Source organism: Grampus griseus (assembly GCF_964374135.1).
Source record: "Grampus griseus genome assembly, chromosome: 19".
NCBI classification, from domain to species: domain Eukaryota; kingdom Metazoa; phylum Chordata; class Mammalia; order Artiodactyla; family Delphinidae; genus Grampus; species Grampus griseus.
The window spans coordinates 28,552,200-28,570,942 of record NC_139013.1 but is presented as its reverse complement, the minus strand read 5'-3'; the positions used below and the strand labels follow the sequence as shown (position 1 = coordinate 28,570,942).

At 45.8% G+C, this 18,743-nt stretch overlaps 1 protein-coding gene across 2 annotated transcripts in view; it reads right to left on the bottom strand.

The window, feature by feature from the left end:
• Window positions 1-4,871: 4,871 nt before the first annotated feature.
• Window positions 4,872-18,743, bottom strand: part of FTO (FTO alpha-ketoglutarate dependent dioxygenase) — a 375,598-nt gene continuing 361,726 nt past the window's right edge. For both annotated transcript variants that reach the window (XM_082676524.1, XM_082676522.1), the window contains exon 9: window positions 4,872-7,226. In XM_082676524.1, the coding sequence (XP_082532650.1) occupies window positions 7,073-7,226 (154 nt within the window). In that variant the 3' untranslated portion in view covers window positions 4,872-7,072. The remainder of the gene's footprint in view (window positions 7,227-18,743) is intronic.

Sequence of the window (18,743 nt, the reverse complement as noted above, 5' to 3'; positions counted from 1 at the left end):
CCAACCCAACCCAGTCTAAACCTTGGGAAATCTACCGGGGTCTGCATCTCTTTAAAAACTATACACAGACATTTCTGGTCGAAGTGAAACCATGCTTTTTGCAGAGGACTGGAGACAGTAAATGAAGCCTTAGTCATACACAGTTAGTTTCAAACTTACGTTGCCACTCACAGGGAGAAATCAATGTACCGTATATTAAAAACAATCACCGCGGCCTTTAAATGATCCAATAGCTTAGCTTTGAATGCATTCAAGCTAATGGGGGCTTTAATGGCTTCTGACAGATCATTCCATTGATCAAGAGGCATGTATGAAATACGCTGCCTACTAAACTCTGTTTTGATTTCGAGAAAAGAAAACTAAACGTCCATGGTAAACAGGGCTTGATTGTTCAGTGTTCACTGAGAGCCCTCTCAGCCTGACCCTGGTCGGGAGCAGAGGAGGGAAGGACAATGGGAATCCTATATACCTGGCTTGCTTCTTTCCTGACTCTAATCAAGGCGTAATCAACTGGAAATCTCTGTCTGAAGAGCTGGGGGCAGGGGCGGGAGGGTGACCAGAGGTACTGTTTTCTGTGTTGGATGAGTTACGATCAGGAGTTTGAGTTGCCCTGAGAAATTGACTCAGCCCTTTCAGGGCTCCGGGGTTGGTAGGTTAACTGCGCTTGCTCCAAAGTGAAAAACTGAATACACTGTTTGAAAGGATAAAAAGCGCTTTCAGTTGGGGAAGGCAGATTTGCAGGGAAAAAATGAAAGTCTGCTCCCTGCATCCGTGCGTCCCGAGGCCCCAAGATTACTTTAGCAAGGGCTGAACACTCCTTGACTCACGAAAGGTGTTTTCGCGGGGTGCGTGGTGTCTGAAAAAATTTTAGAAGAGGCCTTAACAATACTCTTTGAGACTATTCTTGTGCAAGAGCAGCGACGCTCTGGCCCAAAAGGGAGCCGTAGGTCACTAAGTGTCAGACTGGCCTGGCCTGATCAGAAGTGATAAACGGACGCCAACTCTTCCATTACGCACCCAAATGAAACTGGTCTCACAAAATAAATAATAATAACCCTCCTTCCTTGGATTTGCCTAGGGTTTTGGTGTTTACAAAGTCCTTCCAAATGTTGTCCCCGTCCGGAGAGGTGCTGGCTTCACAGCGCCCGTATTTCCTGTCAGTTTCATGCAGCTTGCAGACCCTCTCTCTCGTGTCTCGGACGCTGGGAAGGGCAAGCAAGGGTACCTTTGAAAGTGGCATCACTAAAGGCTAGCTCATCTGTGGTCTCTGTTTAATCTTTAATATGAGTGGGGAGCAGCTTCCTGTGGCAGTCACTAACCTAGTGGGTTGGGATTACTCTGAGCACACAGGGTCCGGAACCACTGGGCTTTTCCTAAACTTCCGGTAGAATGGCCTTGACCTTTTGGTCCCCATCTGTGGGGCACAGTGCTGTCCTAAGCCTGCACTTCCCATCTCTCAGCAGGAAGCCTCAGCACTTTACCAGATTAAAAACAACGGGAAAATCCTCACGTTAGAAGCGCTTATTTGTACTGGTGCCATGTTTAGTCAGTAGCTTTTGTAAAATTGATGAATTTTGTCTAAAGGCAAGTGCAGACAGGCAAACAGATCTGTATCTGCTGTTATCCATTTAGCTTGACACACATGTGCGGGGGATCTACTTTACCTCGATTCTTTCAGAACTGATGAAAAGAAAATGCAAGCAAAGTCACAAACTGCATCATTGGAAAAGAATCACTGAATCGGATGCTGGGAGTTAATTAATGCTTCCCTCCCCTGCAAATAGACTGACCCTGGTACTTAGACATTCAGAGTCAATAAACAATTGTTGAACACAGATCATCCATTAAAAGGTGACGGCAAGAATTTTTAAAGCAAATCTAAAATTGCAAACGGTGACCTAATCCTGTTGTAGTAATGGGGAGTATGAAGGCATCATTTTTCAGAGTATCTCATTTATAAAAAGGTCCACGCCATCTGCCGAGAGACAAATGGAAGCTGTGAGAAGCAAATGGGATAGAATGGGATGGTAACATATTGTTCTGGTACTAAGTAGGAGACACAATGTGAATCATCGCGGTGAGAGAACAGTCCAACGAGCTAGGCGTTACAGAAACAAAGACTGAATCACAGAGAGGTCAAGTGATTTGCCCGGGTAATGAAGCTACAACTGTTATCACAGGAAACTGGGATAATAATCATTAGAGCTGGTATTTCACTGAAGACCGGTATATGCCAGGCACAGCTGGAGGCATTTTACGCACACATCAACTATTTAACCTTCACGACGACCTTAGGTGGTAGACACACTACTATTATCCCCGTTTTGCAGACAAGAAAACAAAGGCTTGAAAGGGAGGCTGGCCTTAGGACCACATACAGAACAAGGACTCTGCAACCAAAAGCTTCTCCTGCCACCCAGGAATCGGAAGATTCTGAAAACCTGATCAATGGTGATGGGAAAGATAGAGCAGGGGTGCCAAGGGGACTAGTTTTCATCGTGGGAGGAGGATTTGGGCCTGATACCTGGAAGATCAATCGATCGATTGTGTTGCCTTGACAGGGTACTGGGAGAAAGGAAGGGGCGCTGTCCCATGAGAACAGGGGCTGATGGGATGAAGGATGGTGGGGCAGCCCTGTTCAGGAGCCAGGCTGGGGTGAGGTCTGGTCCTTCCAAGCTGCAGCACAGGGTCTGGGGGCGCTCACCCTTTCTCCTTGTTAATAAGGGAGAAACGAGAAACAGACCCTTTGGACCTTTCCTGGAGTTCCCCGGCAGACTGGGAATCTACTGGGGTCGCTTGGGTAAGCGAGAGAGCCAGGTGTATTCCTTTTCCTGACAATCCCTGGAATCGGCTCCCCAAAAGCAGCAGCAGCCATGGACACCCTGGCCATCATGCCGGAAATCATCCCTGGCCGCCTCTCTGGCCTCTCCCCTTCCCTGGCCCAGCCTCTCAAAGCTGCCGGGCTCTCCCTGCAGCCGCAATCACTACAACACTCTTGGGCCTTCCCTCCCCCTTTATGGTTGTCAAATTGATTTCACCACCGAGATACCTATGGCTCCCAATGAAACTTAATTAAAAATACCATTTAATCACAAAGTAACAAAGGCAAACTGGATAAACAGCGTTACCACTTCAGTGCATTTTAATCTGCGCTGCTCCTATCCTTCTCAATCTGTTTGGATGAGAATTGCCTTTTCAAATAAGAATCCCCGTCTTCCATGGGCTTGCCTCTGACAGATGTCCAAAATAAACAGTATTTAGCGTGGCATAGGTCCAAATGTATGCAATTTGCCCAGTGGTAAAATCAGCCTTAACTAGAGCAGGGAAAAAAAAAAAAGTTGCATTCAAAAATACCTTCCCTCGAAATACTTTCCCTCGAAACACACACACACGAACCTACTGAATGTGGAGTGTCCGTTCAATAGGGTCAATGGAATATCATTTCTAGCATCCCTCGATTCGTTTAGTGATGGATTTGGAAGCTTATTACTAAAATCGTGTCCCGAGCGATGCCATGACCCCGCCCTCTCTTCTGTCTAGTGAACTCCCCTGGGCCGAAGCTGCCCGTGAAAGCAGGTGGGGTGGGTGCAGAGCTGTGGGGAAGCAAAAGGAGGATGGGGTACCACCTCATGCACTCAGAGGGTCCGGCGGGACATCTTCCCCATCTCAAGATCTGGCCCGAGGATGCGGGAAACTCCCAGTTAGAAAGCAGTGCCTTTGGACTGAGACCCTTTGGAATCCAGACAGCAGCCAGAGCGATCATCTAAAAGCAAAAGAATCTCACATCAAGTTATTCCCACCCCTCCCCCATAGAGCCTTCGTGTTTCTTGGGGTGTTTGACATCAAATCCAAAGGCGGGTCCTCCTCCTCTCCAGCTGCATCTCCCTCACTCTCCCCTGTTTCTCTATTTCGGCCATAGTGGTCCTTTTTCTTCCTTGAACATCCCGCTCTAAGCACCTTCCAGCCTCGGACCTTCGTCCCCCACTGTCGCCTTTCCTGGGAAGCTCTTCCCCCGTTACCCTCATTTCCCTGACCTCCTAATCCAAGCCACCCTTCCTCAGTCCCCAGGTACACCCCGCGTACCACAAAAAAAAAAAAAAAGAAGGGTTTGTGGGAGGGGAAGTCAGTAGCATCTTAGTGCAAAGGGATCTACCTCCTCAGATTACTTTTCTGAAGATAGCTGGGACTGAGGGATGCGGAAGCCTTACAGGAAGCAGTGGGGACCGCTGACTCAAGGTGGTCCCGGGGCAAAGCTTCCCTCTCCTCCACCATACCCATGGCCCGTGTCCCAGGGAAAGTCCTTTACTAGTTCACAGGGGAGGAGTAGGAACTGGGCTGTCAGCAACCCCAGCAGCCCCTTTTTTTTGTTTGTTTTTGCGGTACATGGGCCTCTCACTGTTGTGGCCTCTCCTGTTGCGGAGCACAGGCTCTGGACGCCCAGGCTCAGCGGCCATGGCTCACGGGCCCAGCCGCTCCGCGGCGTGTGGGATCTTCCCGGACCGGGGCATGAACCCGTGTCCCCTGCATCGGCAGGCGGACTCTCAACCACTGCGCCACCAGGGAAGCCCCCCTTTTTGTAAATCATCTCTTGCCCTTCCTCCTTCTACCCACCTGAAAATTCCTCAGAGAGTGTATGTAACCCTTAAACACAATGAGCTCATGCTTAGTGAAAGCCACCAGTTCTTCTGAGCAAACGTGATCTCACCTTTCGGATTCACTCCTGGAAGTGGCTTCTCCAACCGCTGGCTCTTCCCCCACCTGCAGGACTCCGAGGACTCTCTCCACCTGGGCGCCCCCCAGGCCAAGGAAGCAGGCCCACCTGCTGGTGTGCAAGGAGAAAATAGCAGGACCTCTCTTGGTTTCTTATCTCATCCTTTCAGTATTTTTATTGTTTATGCATGTTTTATGATGTACATGACCTATTGGTACAAGCAGTCCACAAATATAGCTCGATAGTAATACACATATATGGGGGTAAGCACTCAACATTATTATTCATTTCTACTCTAGGGATGCAAGCAAGCAGGTCTGGAGGGTGCCGACACGAAGGCGTAACGCCAGTCAGGTTCACAATAAATGGTAACTGGGAGCAACGGGGGCCACAGAGGGTTCACGCCCTGCCTGAGAGGACGCTACCTAGCTCTTTGCCATGCCAGGATGGAGGCCTAGGGCTGCCAGATGTTCTGAATTCTGAAGAGGATGCACACATTTTTATTTTACATGAAATCTCCCAATTTTTGAATATTGGCACCTAGTGAACTATGACAAGGAAGAGACACTGGGGGGGTGAAATAGAACACTAGGCTAGATGGTCCCAAGGCTGCCCAGCCGGTGACTTCTGCGTGCCCTGCACTCCTTACCTACGTGATTTCATTTCATCTCTCCCACAACCCTGAGAGGCAGCGCTTCATCGTTCACTGACGGGGAGACTGAGGCTTAAAGACATCAGGGAATTCATCCAGTGTCTACGAAGAGTTTCAAGATGAGGAAACCCCGCCTGCTTTGTGTGACGTGAACTCCCTGGGGTTGACTCCATGTGAATGAGCCCATACCTTGAACCAGCGAGATTCTGCTGGCGGGAGAGAGCCTGGTTCTCAGCGCACCTCTCAAGGGGCAAAAAAGCTCCTCAGCTTTCCAACTACTGCAAACAACTACAAAGAAGGTGACAGGCTGGGGAGAGGGGCTAACTATTCTCATGATTTCCAGGGTCACCAAAGGTCGGGAGCCAGGCCCAAAAGGGAGAGGTGGGTTCAGGGCACCACAAGACAAAACTGGCACCAAGATTGAGGAAGGGAGGGGAAAATGCCTACAGCAGGTCACTTACTGACATATAATAATACTAATATTTACTGGGTATTTAACTATGTGTCAGATATTGTTCTAAGTCTGTAGCTAAGTTATTTCATTTCATCTCCGCCTTATGAGTTGGTGCCTATAGTATCCCCATTATACAGATGAGAAAACCAAGGCACAGTAACACACCAAAAGTCACAAGCTACTGGGCATTTAGATCCAGGCACTCGAAAACCAAAGCCCAAGTTTTAACCTCTTCATCGTCTCTCTGGTGCCCTGACATCATCAGGATGGGCACTAGGGTTCTTCAAGCCTCAATGCTACCCATCGTTATGTGCGAACGGGGGAATTATGAAACAACATGTAGTATGCTGGCTAAAATCAGGAAGCAATGTAAATAGGACTGTGTCTCTTTCATTAGATCAGGGAAACTTCCTCAAGACAGGATGTCAACTTTATTTTAATCTTCAACACTGCTCCATTCTTATGTGCAGAGTACAGGGCTCATAACCCAGGCTGTCCTAGAGAAGGGAAAGAGGCTACTCTTCAACGAGGCATTTCTCTTTTAATTTATTTCGCCTGTGGGGAGAGCAGCTACAGAGAACGCGAAAACAGAATCTCCCGCTCTCAAACTTTTGATAGAAGTGCTGTCTGGGAGGGCTTTCTACAATGATGAAAATGTTCTGTGTCCAATACAGCAGTCACTAGCCACACATAGCTACTAAGCACTTGAAATGTGGCTCGTGCAACTGAGGAACTGAATTTTTAATTACGATTAAAATGGAATTTAAATTTAAGGAGCCCCATCTACCTAGTGGCTACCATACTGAACAGCGTAGCCTCTACAGGGTGTGGTGAGAAAATGGGCTAAATGTCTCTAAATTCGGTCTTCCCCTAGACGGCCTGAGAGCCATCCCCTGCAGAGTCTCTGCAAAGGTTTGGGAAGGAGGAAAGTAGGTTAGGTTTTGCCACAGGCCAGGCTCACCTTGGTCGCTTCTCAGGCATTGGGAGTGGAATGGCTCACATTAAAAATCCAAGTGGAGAACAGCCTTGGGGGTTGGAGGTTCTTGTTTAATACCAAATCACTATAACCCTGTGTCACTTTTAAACATTTTAATATTCATGGGCTCCATTCCCTAGCTGTTTCCAACTGGGACCCAGGGTCTACAATCCCAAGGCCCAGTCTACCCATAATCCCCTTGCCTAAGCCCATGACAAGGTTGGAGGAGAGAAGTCAAAGACAGCCTTTGCTCCTCCACCTAAGACTTGTGCTCTTTCTCTAGGGTCTGGCTTCCAGAAGCAGACCCCTGAGTTCGGAAATGATATCTGTGAGATCAAACGGCAGAGGCATCGAAGGATCATCCTTTTCCCAATACGGCCGGCACTCTGGCTTCTGATCCGCAGGTAGAGTTCGGGCAATTCGGGACTGGCACCTGCAAGAGGAAGAACAGGCAGTTTACCCCTGGGGGGAAATGGCTGGAAGACCCAAACTCATGGGCAACTTGGGGCGACCTTGCCAAGTGCCCCAGTGACGATCCGCTATGACGGTGGCGATGATACACAAGGGTGAGTTTGGGCGGCAGAAAGCAGGTGTGTTTATAAGAAGGAAGAATTGTTCTTTATGGTGCTGGAACGTCTTTATTTTTTCCACTGCCCAGATCTGTATTACCTCTAATGGCTTTGTAGAAGCCAATCATCGGGGAAATTCAGTTACTCTGCCTTTAAAATGGTGAATTATTTTTTCATTATCTCGACTGTTATTTAAAGTGTGTGATTAAGCCATTATCAGATTTAACTGTTTGCGGGATTTCCATGTATTACTAGATTACTGGGAAAGATTAAATTGAATTTACTGCATTAAAACATCCAAGAATAGATTAAACAATATTACAGACTGGGATTGACTTTGGAGATCCCAGAGATTTACAAGTGTCCCAGCCTGCTGTGCTCAGAAAAAGGCACTCCAAGGAGAGACCGATTTATAAGGATATATGCAAATAGAGGTTAATAATCATTTCCACTGATGAATAGGTGGAGAAAACTTCCACAAAATTAAATTAAGAGGCTAGCAAGAGTGACTCCCTAAGGAAAACACTTAAATCACGGTTTTTATTAAATGGATTATTCATCAATAGTAGAGAAATTAATTATCATACGCAACTAAATTATAGCCTCGTAGGAAGAAAGTTGGGGCGACATCATCGCACCCTGGCAGGCATCTACCTTGCCGAAAGACCACAGCTTACTGGAAATTGGTCTGGGAAAACTCAGTGGCTTTGGCTTTATGTATCTGAAAAGTGATGATCAGACAGAAGAAAACACAAATTGCAATAAGAAACGAACAGTTTCTCTACTCTCTTGGAGCACGTGGCGGTGACAGTGCACGCACCAAAAAGAAATACTCTGAGTACATCTGGGAGAGCTGCGTGGTCCTTCCCCACCCCACCTGACCTTCTTGGCATTGTTCTCTAAATCAATTAAAAAGGGGTCCTACCCATCCTCTGTCTTCCGTGTAGGACTAACTATGATGAAGAGATCAAAGAATGGACCATCCTGGACCTATTTCCAAGCCTGACGGTCGAGCAGGCTCCTAACTAAAGGACATCTTCTCCTCTGGGGAATTATTAATGGTGAGGGGATCCCCATGGGAAAACATACTTCAACTTTACACCTATTTTCTCGGGTGGTTAATTGCTATCCTGGCATCCTGTGCACTCAATCCGTCGTACATTACACATAACATTCCAATATATCTTCAGCTCTCCGCATCGGGCCCTGATAATAGCGTCTGTTAACATGCACTAAGTACTATTATGTAGCACATCACTTCATAAATAATAAGATTAGCTGACCTCAGGGCCCCAAGAAGAGTAATGTGTTTAAATGTTCTCATTATTTATTTAAAACAAGAATTAAAGCAACAGAAGCTGCTTTTGACAATCCTCTTAGCATAAATATTAAACTGTTTGCACTGATAAGCCCACACAGAACTGAAGAACAGAGGCACGTTCTGCAGAGTACTTAATAATAATAGGTGTTTTGAGATGTTGCCCCTCACTGCAGTGGGTGCATCTCTGCAGTTCTACAGACAGTCTCTAAATCACATGAAAGGGCTGGGGGAAATTAATATTCAAGGGAAGCTGCGACTAATTACAAAGGAACTCTGCAAAGCTTTTTAAATTGTTCTTTCTCTCTGCCTCAGAATCAGAGGGTAAGGCTCAATTTACCAGGTAGGGAGAGTTATTCCAAATTGAGCCTTTCCATCTCACGGCGGGTAAACGATCTGTGCACACACTACCCTGGTTGGCAGATTAAAGGGCTGTGATAAGTGCTGATCCACCTCGAATAGCATAAGGTTTGTCAAAAGTCAACAGAGATGCTTTTTCACCTGGCAGTGCGTTTTGCCCCCTTATTTTGAGAAAGTATTAAAAATGGTAACACCTGCTGCAGAAGTTCGCTTACACTTGTATTGTACAAGCTTCCCAAGCCCACCCAGTTTTCTTTTGGGTGAAGTTGCTCTGATTTTCTACTGTTCTTCCCATGGAAGGACTGGCCGGTGTGGGTACTACCTCCTTCTCATGCCGGCCCTGAGAGGCTAGGAGCTGTGCGTACCCACTGCTTCCCTCTGGGCTAGAGCTAGAACCCCTTGTTTGGTCTCTTCAGGGCCTTAATTCAGGTCTTTCAAGATCACTTTAAAGCTCTTCCTTTAATGCCCAGCGCTCCTCGCCAGTTTCTCAATGGTCACGACTGCGCCCCACAGAAGGCTTGCTGTTGAGGTAATGCATTCGCCTGCAAGGAAGCACAGTCGCCCCCAACTCAAAGCACATTGTCCAATTCAACATCATGCCGGACGGTGGGACTGAAAAAGAAAAGGCTTGAGAATGACTTGAAGGCGTATCTCCCTTTAGGTTTCAATTTCTCCTCTTCAATTCCCTCATTCTGCCTCTCTTCCATCTTAATTTCCTAAGATGGGGAAGCACAGTGGTAAAGACGTTCTCCGGACACCAGGAGCTGCTGCTTCCCTGGGGCATGACATCTTGGGCAAACTTCTTAACCTCACCAAGCCTCAGTTTCTTACTTGTCATATGGGAATACTGATGACAGTGATGACGATGACAGTACATGACTTATGGGCTTGTTGTGGAGGTTACATGGATTAACACATGAGAAGTACTTAGCACAGTGCCTGGCACATAGGGAGCCCTCAATAATTATTAAATACTATTGTTGCTATCGTTACTTCTACTACGAGTGCCAGTGACAATGGGAGATGCCAACAAGAGGGCTGCCTATTGTACCTGTGACTGTCCCCTCCCTTCAGCTAACTGACTGGGTGGCCTCTGGACTGGGGGCAGCTCTGGAGAACCAGAAGCAGCTCTTTCTGGCTTGAAGCAGATTGAGCCTGGGGCTGAATCCCATCACAATGTGACATTCCAGGACGCTGAGGCTTATGTATTCAAGCTGCTACAACTCTCCAGTGACAGGCTAAAATGCTCAGATTCAGAAAGACTTAGCAGTTGCTCCTGAAGACCCAGAATTCATAACAGGTGCTGTCGTTGGACTGTCTGAGCGGCAGTTGTTTCAGGTTGACTTGGCATTTCTCGGAAATAAAGTTGGATTGTTTCTCAGCACGCATGCTCTGTAGCTCTCGCCAAATCAAGGGGCCCTGAGTTCTCTTAGGAAATGTTTTAGGAGTCCTGATGGTGGTGGACACTGGCTGTCTTGTGTCTTTTCCCAAGTTTCCCACAAAGAAGATTCTAAGTTTCCTGTGGGGAATCCGTCCCATCCCTACGCTTGGCCACGTGGTTTGAGTGAGATTGGCTCCACCTCTACAGCCAGGGAAGAGCCTTGACTGGTTTGATCTAATCAGCACATCCTACTCTCCCAGCCACAGCGAGGAGGTTAGGGGAGGCACGTGACCCTCTCCAGGGCAAGACTGAGAGAGTAAATCAAAGGACTGGTCTGGGAACTAAGGGAAAAGGCTTTCTTATCGCCTGGTCTGCGAACTATTAGGATATGTGATCTGGAACCAGCATAGTCATTTTGCTACCACGCAGCAAGGGGCTGGGTCCTGGGTGATACGGTTTGAGTAGCTGGATTGAGTCTCACCTGAAGCTAGGTATGCCTAGACTTTTTCAGTTGCACGAGCTTGTTATTGTTTGAGTTCGGTTTTTCTGTCACTTGCGACCCAAAGAGTCCTGGCTGATATGCCGGCCATGCGTCCCACCCCTCGGTGCCCTCCTACCTTCTACAACATCCACTGCAGTGGCCCTGCCTGCCAGGTGCATGTTGATGGTCCTCTCTCCAAACTGAGATGCTGCTGATACAGTGCAGAGATCATGTGAAAGCATGAAATCCCTGGCTTTTGTTTTCGATTCCAATAATATTTCCATTGGGGACAAATTTCTACCCAGAAAACAAGAGTGCGCTGGTGTCATCCACACTGGCCTTTGTGCAAAAATAAGCCAGGGCTTCCCTGGTGGCGCAGTGGTTGAGGGTCTGCCTGCCAATGCAGGGGACACGGGTTCGTGCCCCAGTCCGGGAAGATCCCACATGCCGCGGAGCAGCTGGGCCCATGAGCCATGGCCGCTGAGCCTGCGCGTCCGGAACCTGTGCTCCACAATGGGAGAGACCACAACGGTGAGAGGCCCGTGTACCGCAAAAAAAAAAAAAATAATAAAATAAAATAAAAATAAAAATAAGCCAGTTTTAATGACCAGAGCTGGATGACCTTTCTAAAGAAAGTTAAAAAAATTTCCCTAAAAATTTCTTTATCAAGGATAGCAGATCATTCTGAACCCAGACAAACAGTAAGAAACTCAGCTAAACAGTAAGGAAGCTACAGTTTCCCCTTTCAACCTTGTGCTCTCTACTCCCATCCTAAAGGGTTAACAAATAAACTCAGATCTACTCAGAAAACCCTGTTCCTTTTATGTGGCATTGCAAGGGGAGCTATGGAAAATAATATATGCTTCATCTCTCTCCCTCCCAAATTCACATTATTTCAATTCAAAGGACTCTGTAGCTACCCTCAAAACTCTTGCTACTTGGGAGTGGTTCTCCCCGAATGACCTAGTGACGTAACAGGAAGCAGTTGAAAGGTGTCACGTCGGCTGGCCTGTCAGCCGACTGTCCAGAGGTTCCCCTCCTCTCCTCTCCCAGGTGTAACTCACGCAGGGCCCCACCGCCTGCTGATTCCCCCAGGGCTACACTTACATTTGGAGGATGAGGACCACAGCTACATTAGTGAACACTGGTCGCCATGCTGAAATTAACCACTTTAGCTAAAGTGTGTGTTAATTATGGGTATGCAAGTAGTCAATAAAAGGTTAATGCAAGAGCCAGAGAATAAATTTCTTCCCTTATTGCATCACTTCACAGACTAAATGACTAACATTATACTTTGTGTTTTTAATCAATAGGTTTTACAGTAATGTGCTGGCCATCCATTTTAAGAAAACATGTACGGTCTTCCTCCTCGTCCCTAAATTTTGCAACAAATAAAGAAGGACAGGTAACATTTCCATTACTCTTGATGAAATGATAAAGATTTGGGGAGAAATGGTTCCTGCTAAAAGATTCATTGGGATAAACAAGCGTTAAAAAAAAAAAAAAAAAAAAGTAGTGCTTCCCTGGTGGCGCAGTGGTTGAGAATCTGCCTGCTAATGCAGGGGACACGGGTTCTGAGCCCTGGTCTGGGAAGATACCACATGCCGCGGAGCAACTAGGCCCGTGAGCCACAACTACTGAGCCTGCGCGTCTGGAGCCGGTGCTCCGCAACAAGAGAGGCCGCGACAGTGAGAGGCCCGCGCACTGCGATGAAGAGTGGCCCCCGCTTGCCACAACTAGAGAAAGCCCTCGCACAGAAACAAAGTCCCAACATAGCCAAAAATAAAAATAAATAAATTTTTTAAAAAAAGTACAAAAAACTAGAACTTGATGGAGAAATATTACCAAGCACAGGTCATTGAGGAGACAAAAAAAATGAACTCCTAAGAGAGAATTCTTTAATGTGAAAGAAGAGAGTAACTCCTGATTAAAATAAGTACATTCCATACATTGTTTAAGCGTCCCGAAGAATCTTAATATGCAGCACTGATTTATTCAATTTTCACAATAACCTGAGAGAGATGGGGAGGTAGGTATCTGAACCACATTTGACGTGAGGGCTGCCTTTCCCCAGGTTAATCCAATGGCAGGTGGGAGAGCGGGGCTGCGCAGACCCTGGACATCTGGCTGGCTGTCCTTTCCACCACATTCCATCTTTCTCATGGATTCCCATTTGGACCAAAATGGGTGCTATCCCCTGATTACTTAGCTATTCTTGCCAAACGTAGATATTCAGGAGATTCCAAACCATTTCCGGGGAAAGAAAGGAGCAAAATGCTTTTTTTTTTCATGTTCCTGTGACAATAATTACAGCAAATGACTGACAAAATTTTCTCTTCATTCTAATGACTCTGAGGTTCTCATAGCGTAAGCATCTATCATCTATAGAAGTAAAAGATACATCTTCATCTTTTAAGAGCATAAACTACTTCTAATTATACAGTCATCCCCCAGTATTTTCAGGGGACTCGTGCCAGGACCCCCAGTTTGCATACCAAAATCCGTGGATGCTCAAATCCCTTCCAGTTGGCCCTCCGTATCCTTGGGTTCTGTATCCACAGATACAGAGGGCTGACTATATTTACTGAAAAAAACCCCATGTATAAGGGGACCTTCTTAGTTCAAATTTACTCAAGGGTCAACTGTATTCCTGGAGTGACCCTGAGAAAAACCTCCCAACCTCTTACTTTCCTCAACTGTTACACGAAGTTCATGTTTCCCTGGTTCACTGGACTTTGTGAAGATAAAAATTAAATAATATATATAAAAATATAAAAGCCTTTTAAAATATGTAGAGTACTGCACAAATGTAGCCCTTTCCTATGTGACACAAGTTCTATTTTTAAAACACAGCAGATTAGGCAACATTGGCCGGGGGCGTGTAATGCTTAAAAATAAGTGTGGAAAAAAAAAGAATAAAATATGTGCAACCAGATAATGAAATATCACACAGCCCTTAAAAAGAATGCATTAAAAAAAATAAGTGTGAAAGACATCACACTTTCTTTTTAAGATTTTTTTTTTTTGATGTGGACCATTTTAAAAGTCTTTATTGAATTTGTTACAATATTGCTTCTGTTTTTTATGTTTTGGTTTTTTGGCCACGAGGCATGTGGGATCTTAGTTCCCTGACCAGGGATCGAACCCACACTCCCTGCATTGGAAGGCGAAGTCTTAACCACTGGACCGCCAGGAAAGTCCCAAAAGACTAGAGCAATTTAGACTCACAACTTCATCAGAAAATATCCAGTCTTCTCCAAGTCAGAGTATTTTTCTGGAATTTTCACTTACAGTGAGGAGTTGACTGTCATCCTGGTTCATGTCAAACAGAAGGCTGTTTTAGGGTATCAGCCACATCACAATACATTCCCTCAAACGGTGTAAACCAGCACCAAGGCTTAAGAGGCTTCACTCAAGTAGAAAACCCTGATGTGATATCACATCAAATCTACGTTTAACCTGCAAGACGCAACTGCCAGGACCAGCATGAAGAAAGTGGGAAATAATGATGTAAAGGGGCAACAATCTCAATGGGCTTCTATGCTGTGGAGGGAGCTCTAGACCAATGTGGGACCTGCATGTTCTCCGTTCTTAGGTTCTCTGGGCCCAGTAAAATCATAGCATCTTGCCACACAGAGTTATTCCAATATTTAAAAGAGAAGTATTGGGGCTTCCCTGGTGGCACAGTGGTTAAGAATCTGCCTGCCAATGCAGGGGACACGAGTTCGAGCCCTGGTCCAGGAAAATCCCACATGCCACGGAGCAACTAAGCCCGTGCGCCACCACTACTGAGCCCATGCGCTGCAACTACTGAAGCCCATGTGCCTAGAGCCTGTGCTCCGCAACAAGAAGCCCATGCACCGCAACGAAGAGTAGTCCCCGCTCGCCACAACTAGAGAAAACCCGCACGCAGCAATGAAGACACAATGCAGCCAAAAATAAGTAAATTTATATACATATAAAAAGAAGTATTTTTTCATATAACACGGGATCTAACTCCCTAATAGTACTTTATGTACCATTTAAGGGATTCCGTGAATAATTCTGACTCTCCATGATGTCTACATTAAACACCACATTTCAAATCTCACTTGGAGGAAGAGGCTACTCCATTGTACTGTTTTTCTTGGTCTCACCAGACTTTGTTCCAAATAATCTGTCTTAGAGGTGAGGCGAGCATGCAGACCTGTTTATAATCATCTACCCTTGAGACTTTAAATGCTTTGAAAAGAGAAGAGTGAGTGAACGAATTTATAATTTGTCTTCTTGGACTTTGTGTTACTGCCATCATGGCTCTGTGGACAACCTGACAAAGAAAGAGCTGCCCTGTCATACGAATCACGATGGTCTACTTTGACTAAGGTGGTTGTATGAAATCAGCTTGTTTGATTTGTATAACTCAGTTTACCTACTGCAGAACCACTAAGCAAAACCAACTCCTGAGTGAGGTCCAGCAAAGGACACTCTCACTTTCTCTTTCAAAGGCTTTTAACCTCTTGCCTCTGACTCACATGTTAATGTTCTCAGATCAGTAAAGTCAACACACATCAGAGTGAGGAAAAGCCACACTTTGGCCCATGGGTCAGCTCTTTTTGGGGGGGATGGGGTGGGTCAATACACCTTTTTAGCAGGTACTATTTTTTCAGCCATGACCACTCGAGAAGCTTGACTCGACTTAACTCCTGGTTATTTAAAAATCTACTTCTGGCTTCACACTTCAGGGAAGAAGGGAGAAGCCTGATAGAAGAGCTTGCTTAGCTGCTCTCAAAGCCAAATATCCCCCAAATGCTTTTGAATTCCAGGATAATGCCATTCAGCCATCTGGATAACCAGCCATTTTGCAAGAAATCATTGTGCTGTTCAGTCTGGATAAACCCTGCTGTCTAGATCTCAGTCAATCAATCAGCATGGTGTGGAGTACCTACTGTGAACCTATACTGTTCCCTCGTTGGGAGGAGAAGGGAGCAGCACAGAGAACAGCCCAGGCCAAGCCCAGCTGCTGCAAATAACTGTGCTCTCCACATTTGTTTGGAACTCACCATTTTCCATGTAAATAATGGTTCTCATCGCTCCTAATTCTTCTCCTCAACACCAGTATTACCTATAATTTCTCTGAAATATAATATTAATATATTATATAGTCCAGTGGCCATGAATAGCAGGGTGTCTGGTTTTGTTTAAGGAAAATGAACATTCAGAGTTCCTACTTGGGATCCAAGAAGGAATTTCCTTTGACCAGGGTTCCCTGTCCTCCTAGCATATGGAAGCAGGGCTTTGTCCCACTCCAGGTCACCGCTAATAGCTCCTCTGACCTGTGGCAAAGACTCCACCAGAGAAGAGAGGCCCCTGGGGTGAGGGGTAAGGTGCTCAGATAGTACCTCCAAGGGGTCAAGAGATGAAGAGACAAGGTCACAAGACCTCTTACTGGTCTAAAAATCAGGGACACTTTTTGGTAACAGAATGGCTCATAGTCATCTCTGTTCTTTCTTTCGGGGTCCAGGGGGATGCCATGCCCTTCTCCCTTCTACTGTACTATCTGCACCTTCTTTAGGGTTTCTTCCCAACCTACGTAATTATACTGTATAATCCTCACATCTCCTTGCCGTTCTGCCCTTATAAGTTTTTCAGAGGTTTTTGTTGCTATGGGAGATACTATAAAGCAATTCTCTCGTGCCAATGCCTCCCTGATGACATCTCCTCTCAGACCAAAGGAATAGTAATAAGGCTGATAGAAACATTAAAAATAGCCCATCATATCTACTAAGTGTCAGGCACTGTATAAGTCTTCTAATTAAACGTATGTCCTCAAATGGAAAATGGAGGTCCAGAGGATTAAATAGCTTGTCCAATTCACAGCTAAAGAAAGGATAGAGTCAGGATTTGGCAAAATTGTCTGATTCCTCATCTCAAGCTCTTTGTACTGTTCCAAAATACAGACATCAAGAGAATCAGTTTGGGTCCTGGTTATAAACAGTTTTCCAAAGGCACCTAGCCCCAAGCTAGACTCCCGGGAGGAGGGTCCTGTCCATGTGAATTTTCACAAGTGATTCTTCAGACTGAGCCAGTTTGCGAAAACATGCACCATCTCAACCTACCACAAAGGACCACAAAGATGCTGAAGGTGGTATGTGGGTGGGTGGGGGGGACACGTGGGTGTCTTTGGGTCCACAGAGGACTCACATTAAACTCACCTCCCTTTCAGAGGACACCAGGCTCACGGTCAGTTCTTGTAGACCTGCAACGTGGCTCCGTAAGTAGGTAACTGGTGACTTCACAAGGTCTGGCACAGAGAAGAGTACTCCTGGAGTCCCTCCCCCTACTTCAGGGACTCCAGCAGGCCCGTGGAACCACTTAACATCGGAGACTGCTTGGCCCAACACGGGGGTGTAAATCCAGGAGGTAAAGAGTTGAGAACAATTTTATCCCCAGGTTCATTTGTCAGCTTGTCAGTTACATAATGAGAGTGATGAATGGGCTACCTTGACAGCTGAACATTTAGGAGCTGCTGACCTTTGATCTCTGGTCACATGATAGGGTCATCTGAAACTTGCATGACTTCTACCTGGCCAAGGGTAACAATATAAAGGTCAAATCGGCTGGACGATTATATGAATCAAGTCTGAGGCAGCTTGGTTGGGAGTTTTAAGAGAGGCCGGGTTGGGTTCCCCAGCACACAAAGCTATGGAACCACTGCAGAAAGGTGCTCAACAAAAGATATACAATTTCAAAGCAGTCTAGGGTAACTTTCCTTGCAAGGGAATAGAATGAACTCATTATTTTTAAAGGGCAACAATGAAAACAAACACTTTGGAAGAAAATACATTCTGCCAGTGCCTCTGCCGTTGGGAGGGAAGCATACAGGCATATGACTTAATGAGTAATATTAATGCTATACCTGCAACATGGCAGAAGGTCCAATTTGATGCAATTATTGGAACAAAATCCCCACTGGGTAGTATCAAGCCCTCCTTTCAGCCATAGAATACGGTCTCTCCTCCATCCTCTGTCAGCACGGTACCCCACAAAGGACCATGATTGACAAAAGATAACCCTTTCCAAATTTCGTGACTTCCCTGTTGCTTGAAACTTAAGCAAAGTTTGCACAGGACAGTCTCAAACTTCAGAAAGATTCCAGAATAACTTACAATCAGAAATTCAAGGCAGCTGTGATTTTCAGATGCACTATACCATTTAAAAAAATGTTTCTTCTTGCAAACCTGAAGACTTTTGCTTTTTGATTACTTGGTTAAATTCCATTTACTCAGAATCAGATAACAGTAGGCACAGAGGTAATGAATACGGTTATGAAAATGAAAGCTAAGAGGCCAACGCCATTGATTTCCAGAATCCAGAAACTTCATAACCCATGAAAGAAGCAGACGTTACAGAGAAATCTGATTTACATCAAGAGCTTGTTTTCTACAAAGGATTTTCCCCTGCAAAGTCAAAGACCGATGGACAAACTTCCACTGGAGCAAAATCCATTCCTACTCTTGAGAGACGAGCAAAGCAAAGGACAGTGGCTTACCGAATAAAAGGCCAGCTGTTCTGACTCTGGAACACTCATTTGAGCTGCAAGCTGTGAAATAAATTTGAGTCGATGGTCCTCCCATCTGCTCACCTGTCAGTCTGTTTCCACTGTGCTGCTGTTTTTAGAAATACTTCCAAGTAACCTGCTTAATTGGTTTTTGGATGCCGGGAAGCATCTCCCAAGTTTATTTTAACCTTATACAGAACACGAAGCTACTGGGCCTTTGTTTCTTTTCTCTCCTTTAAGAACATTCACTAATAGGTCAAGAGCACTTACAAAGAACACTTGGTGGAGCCGCAAACCAAAGGGG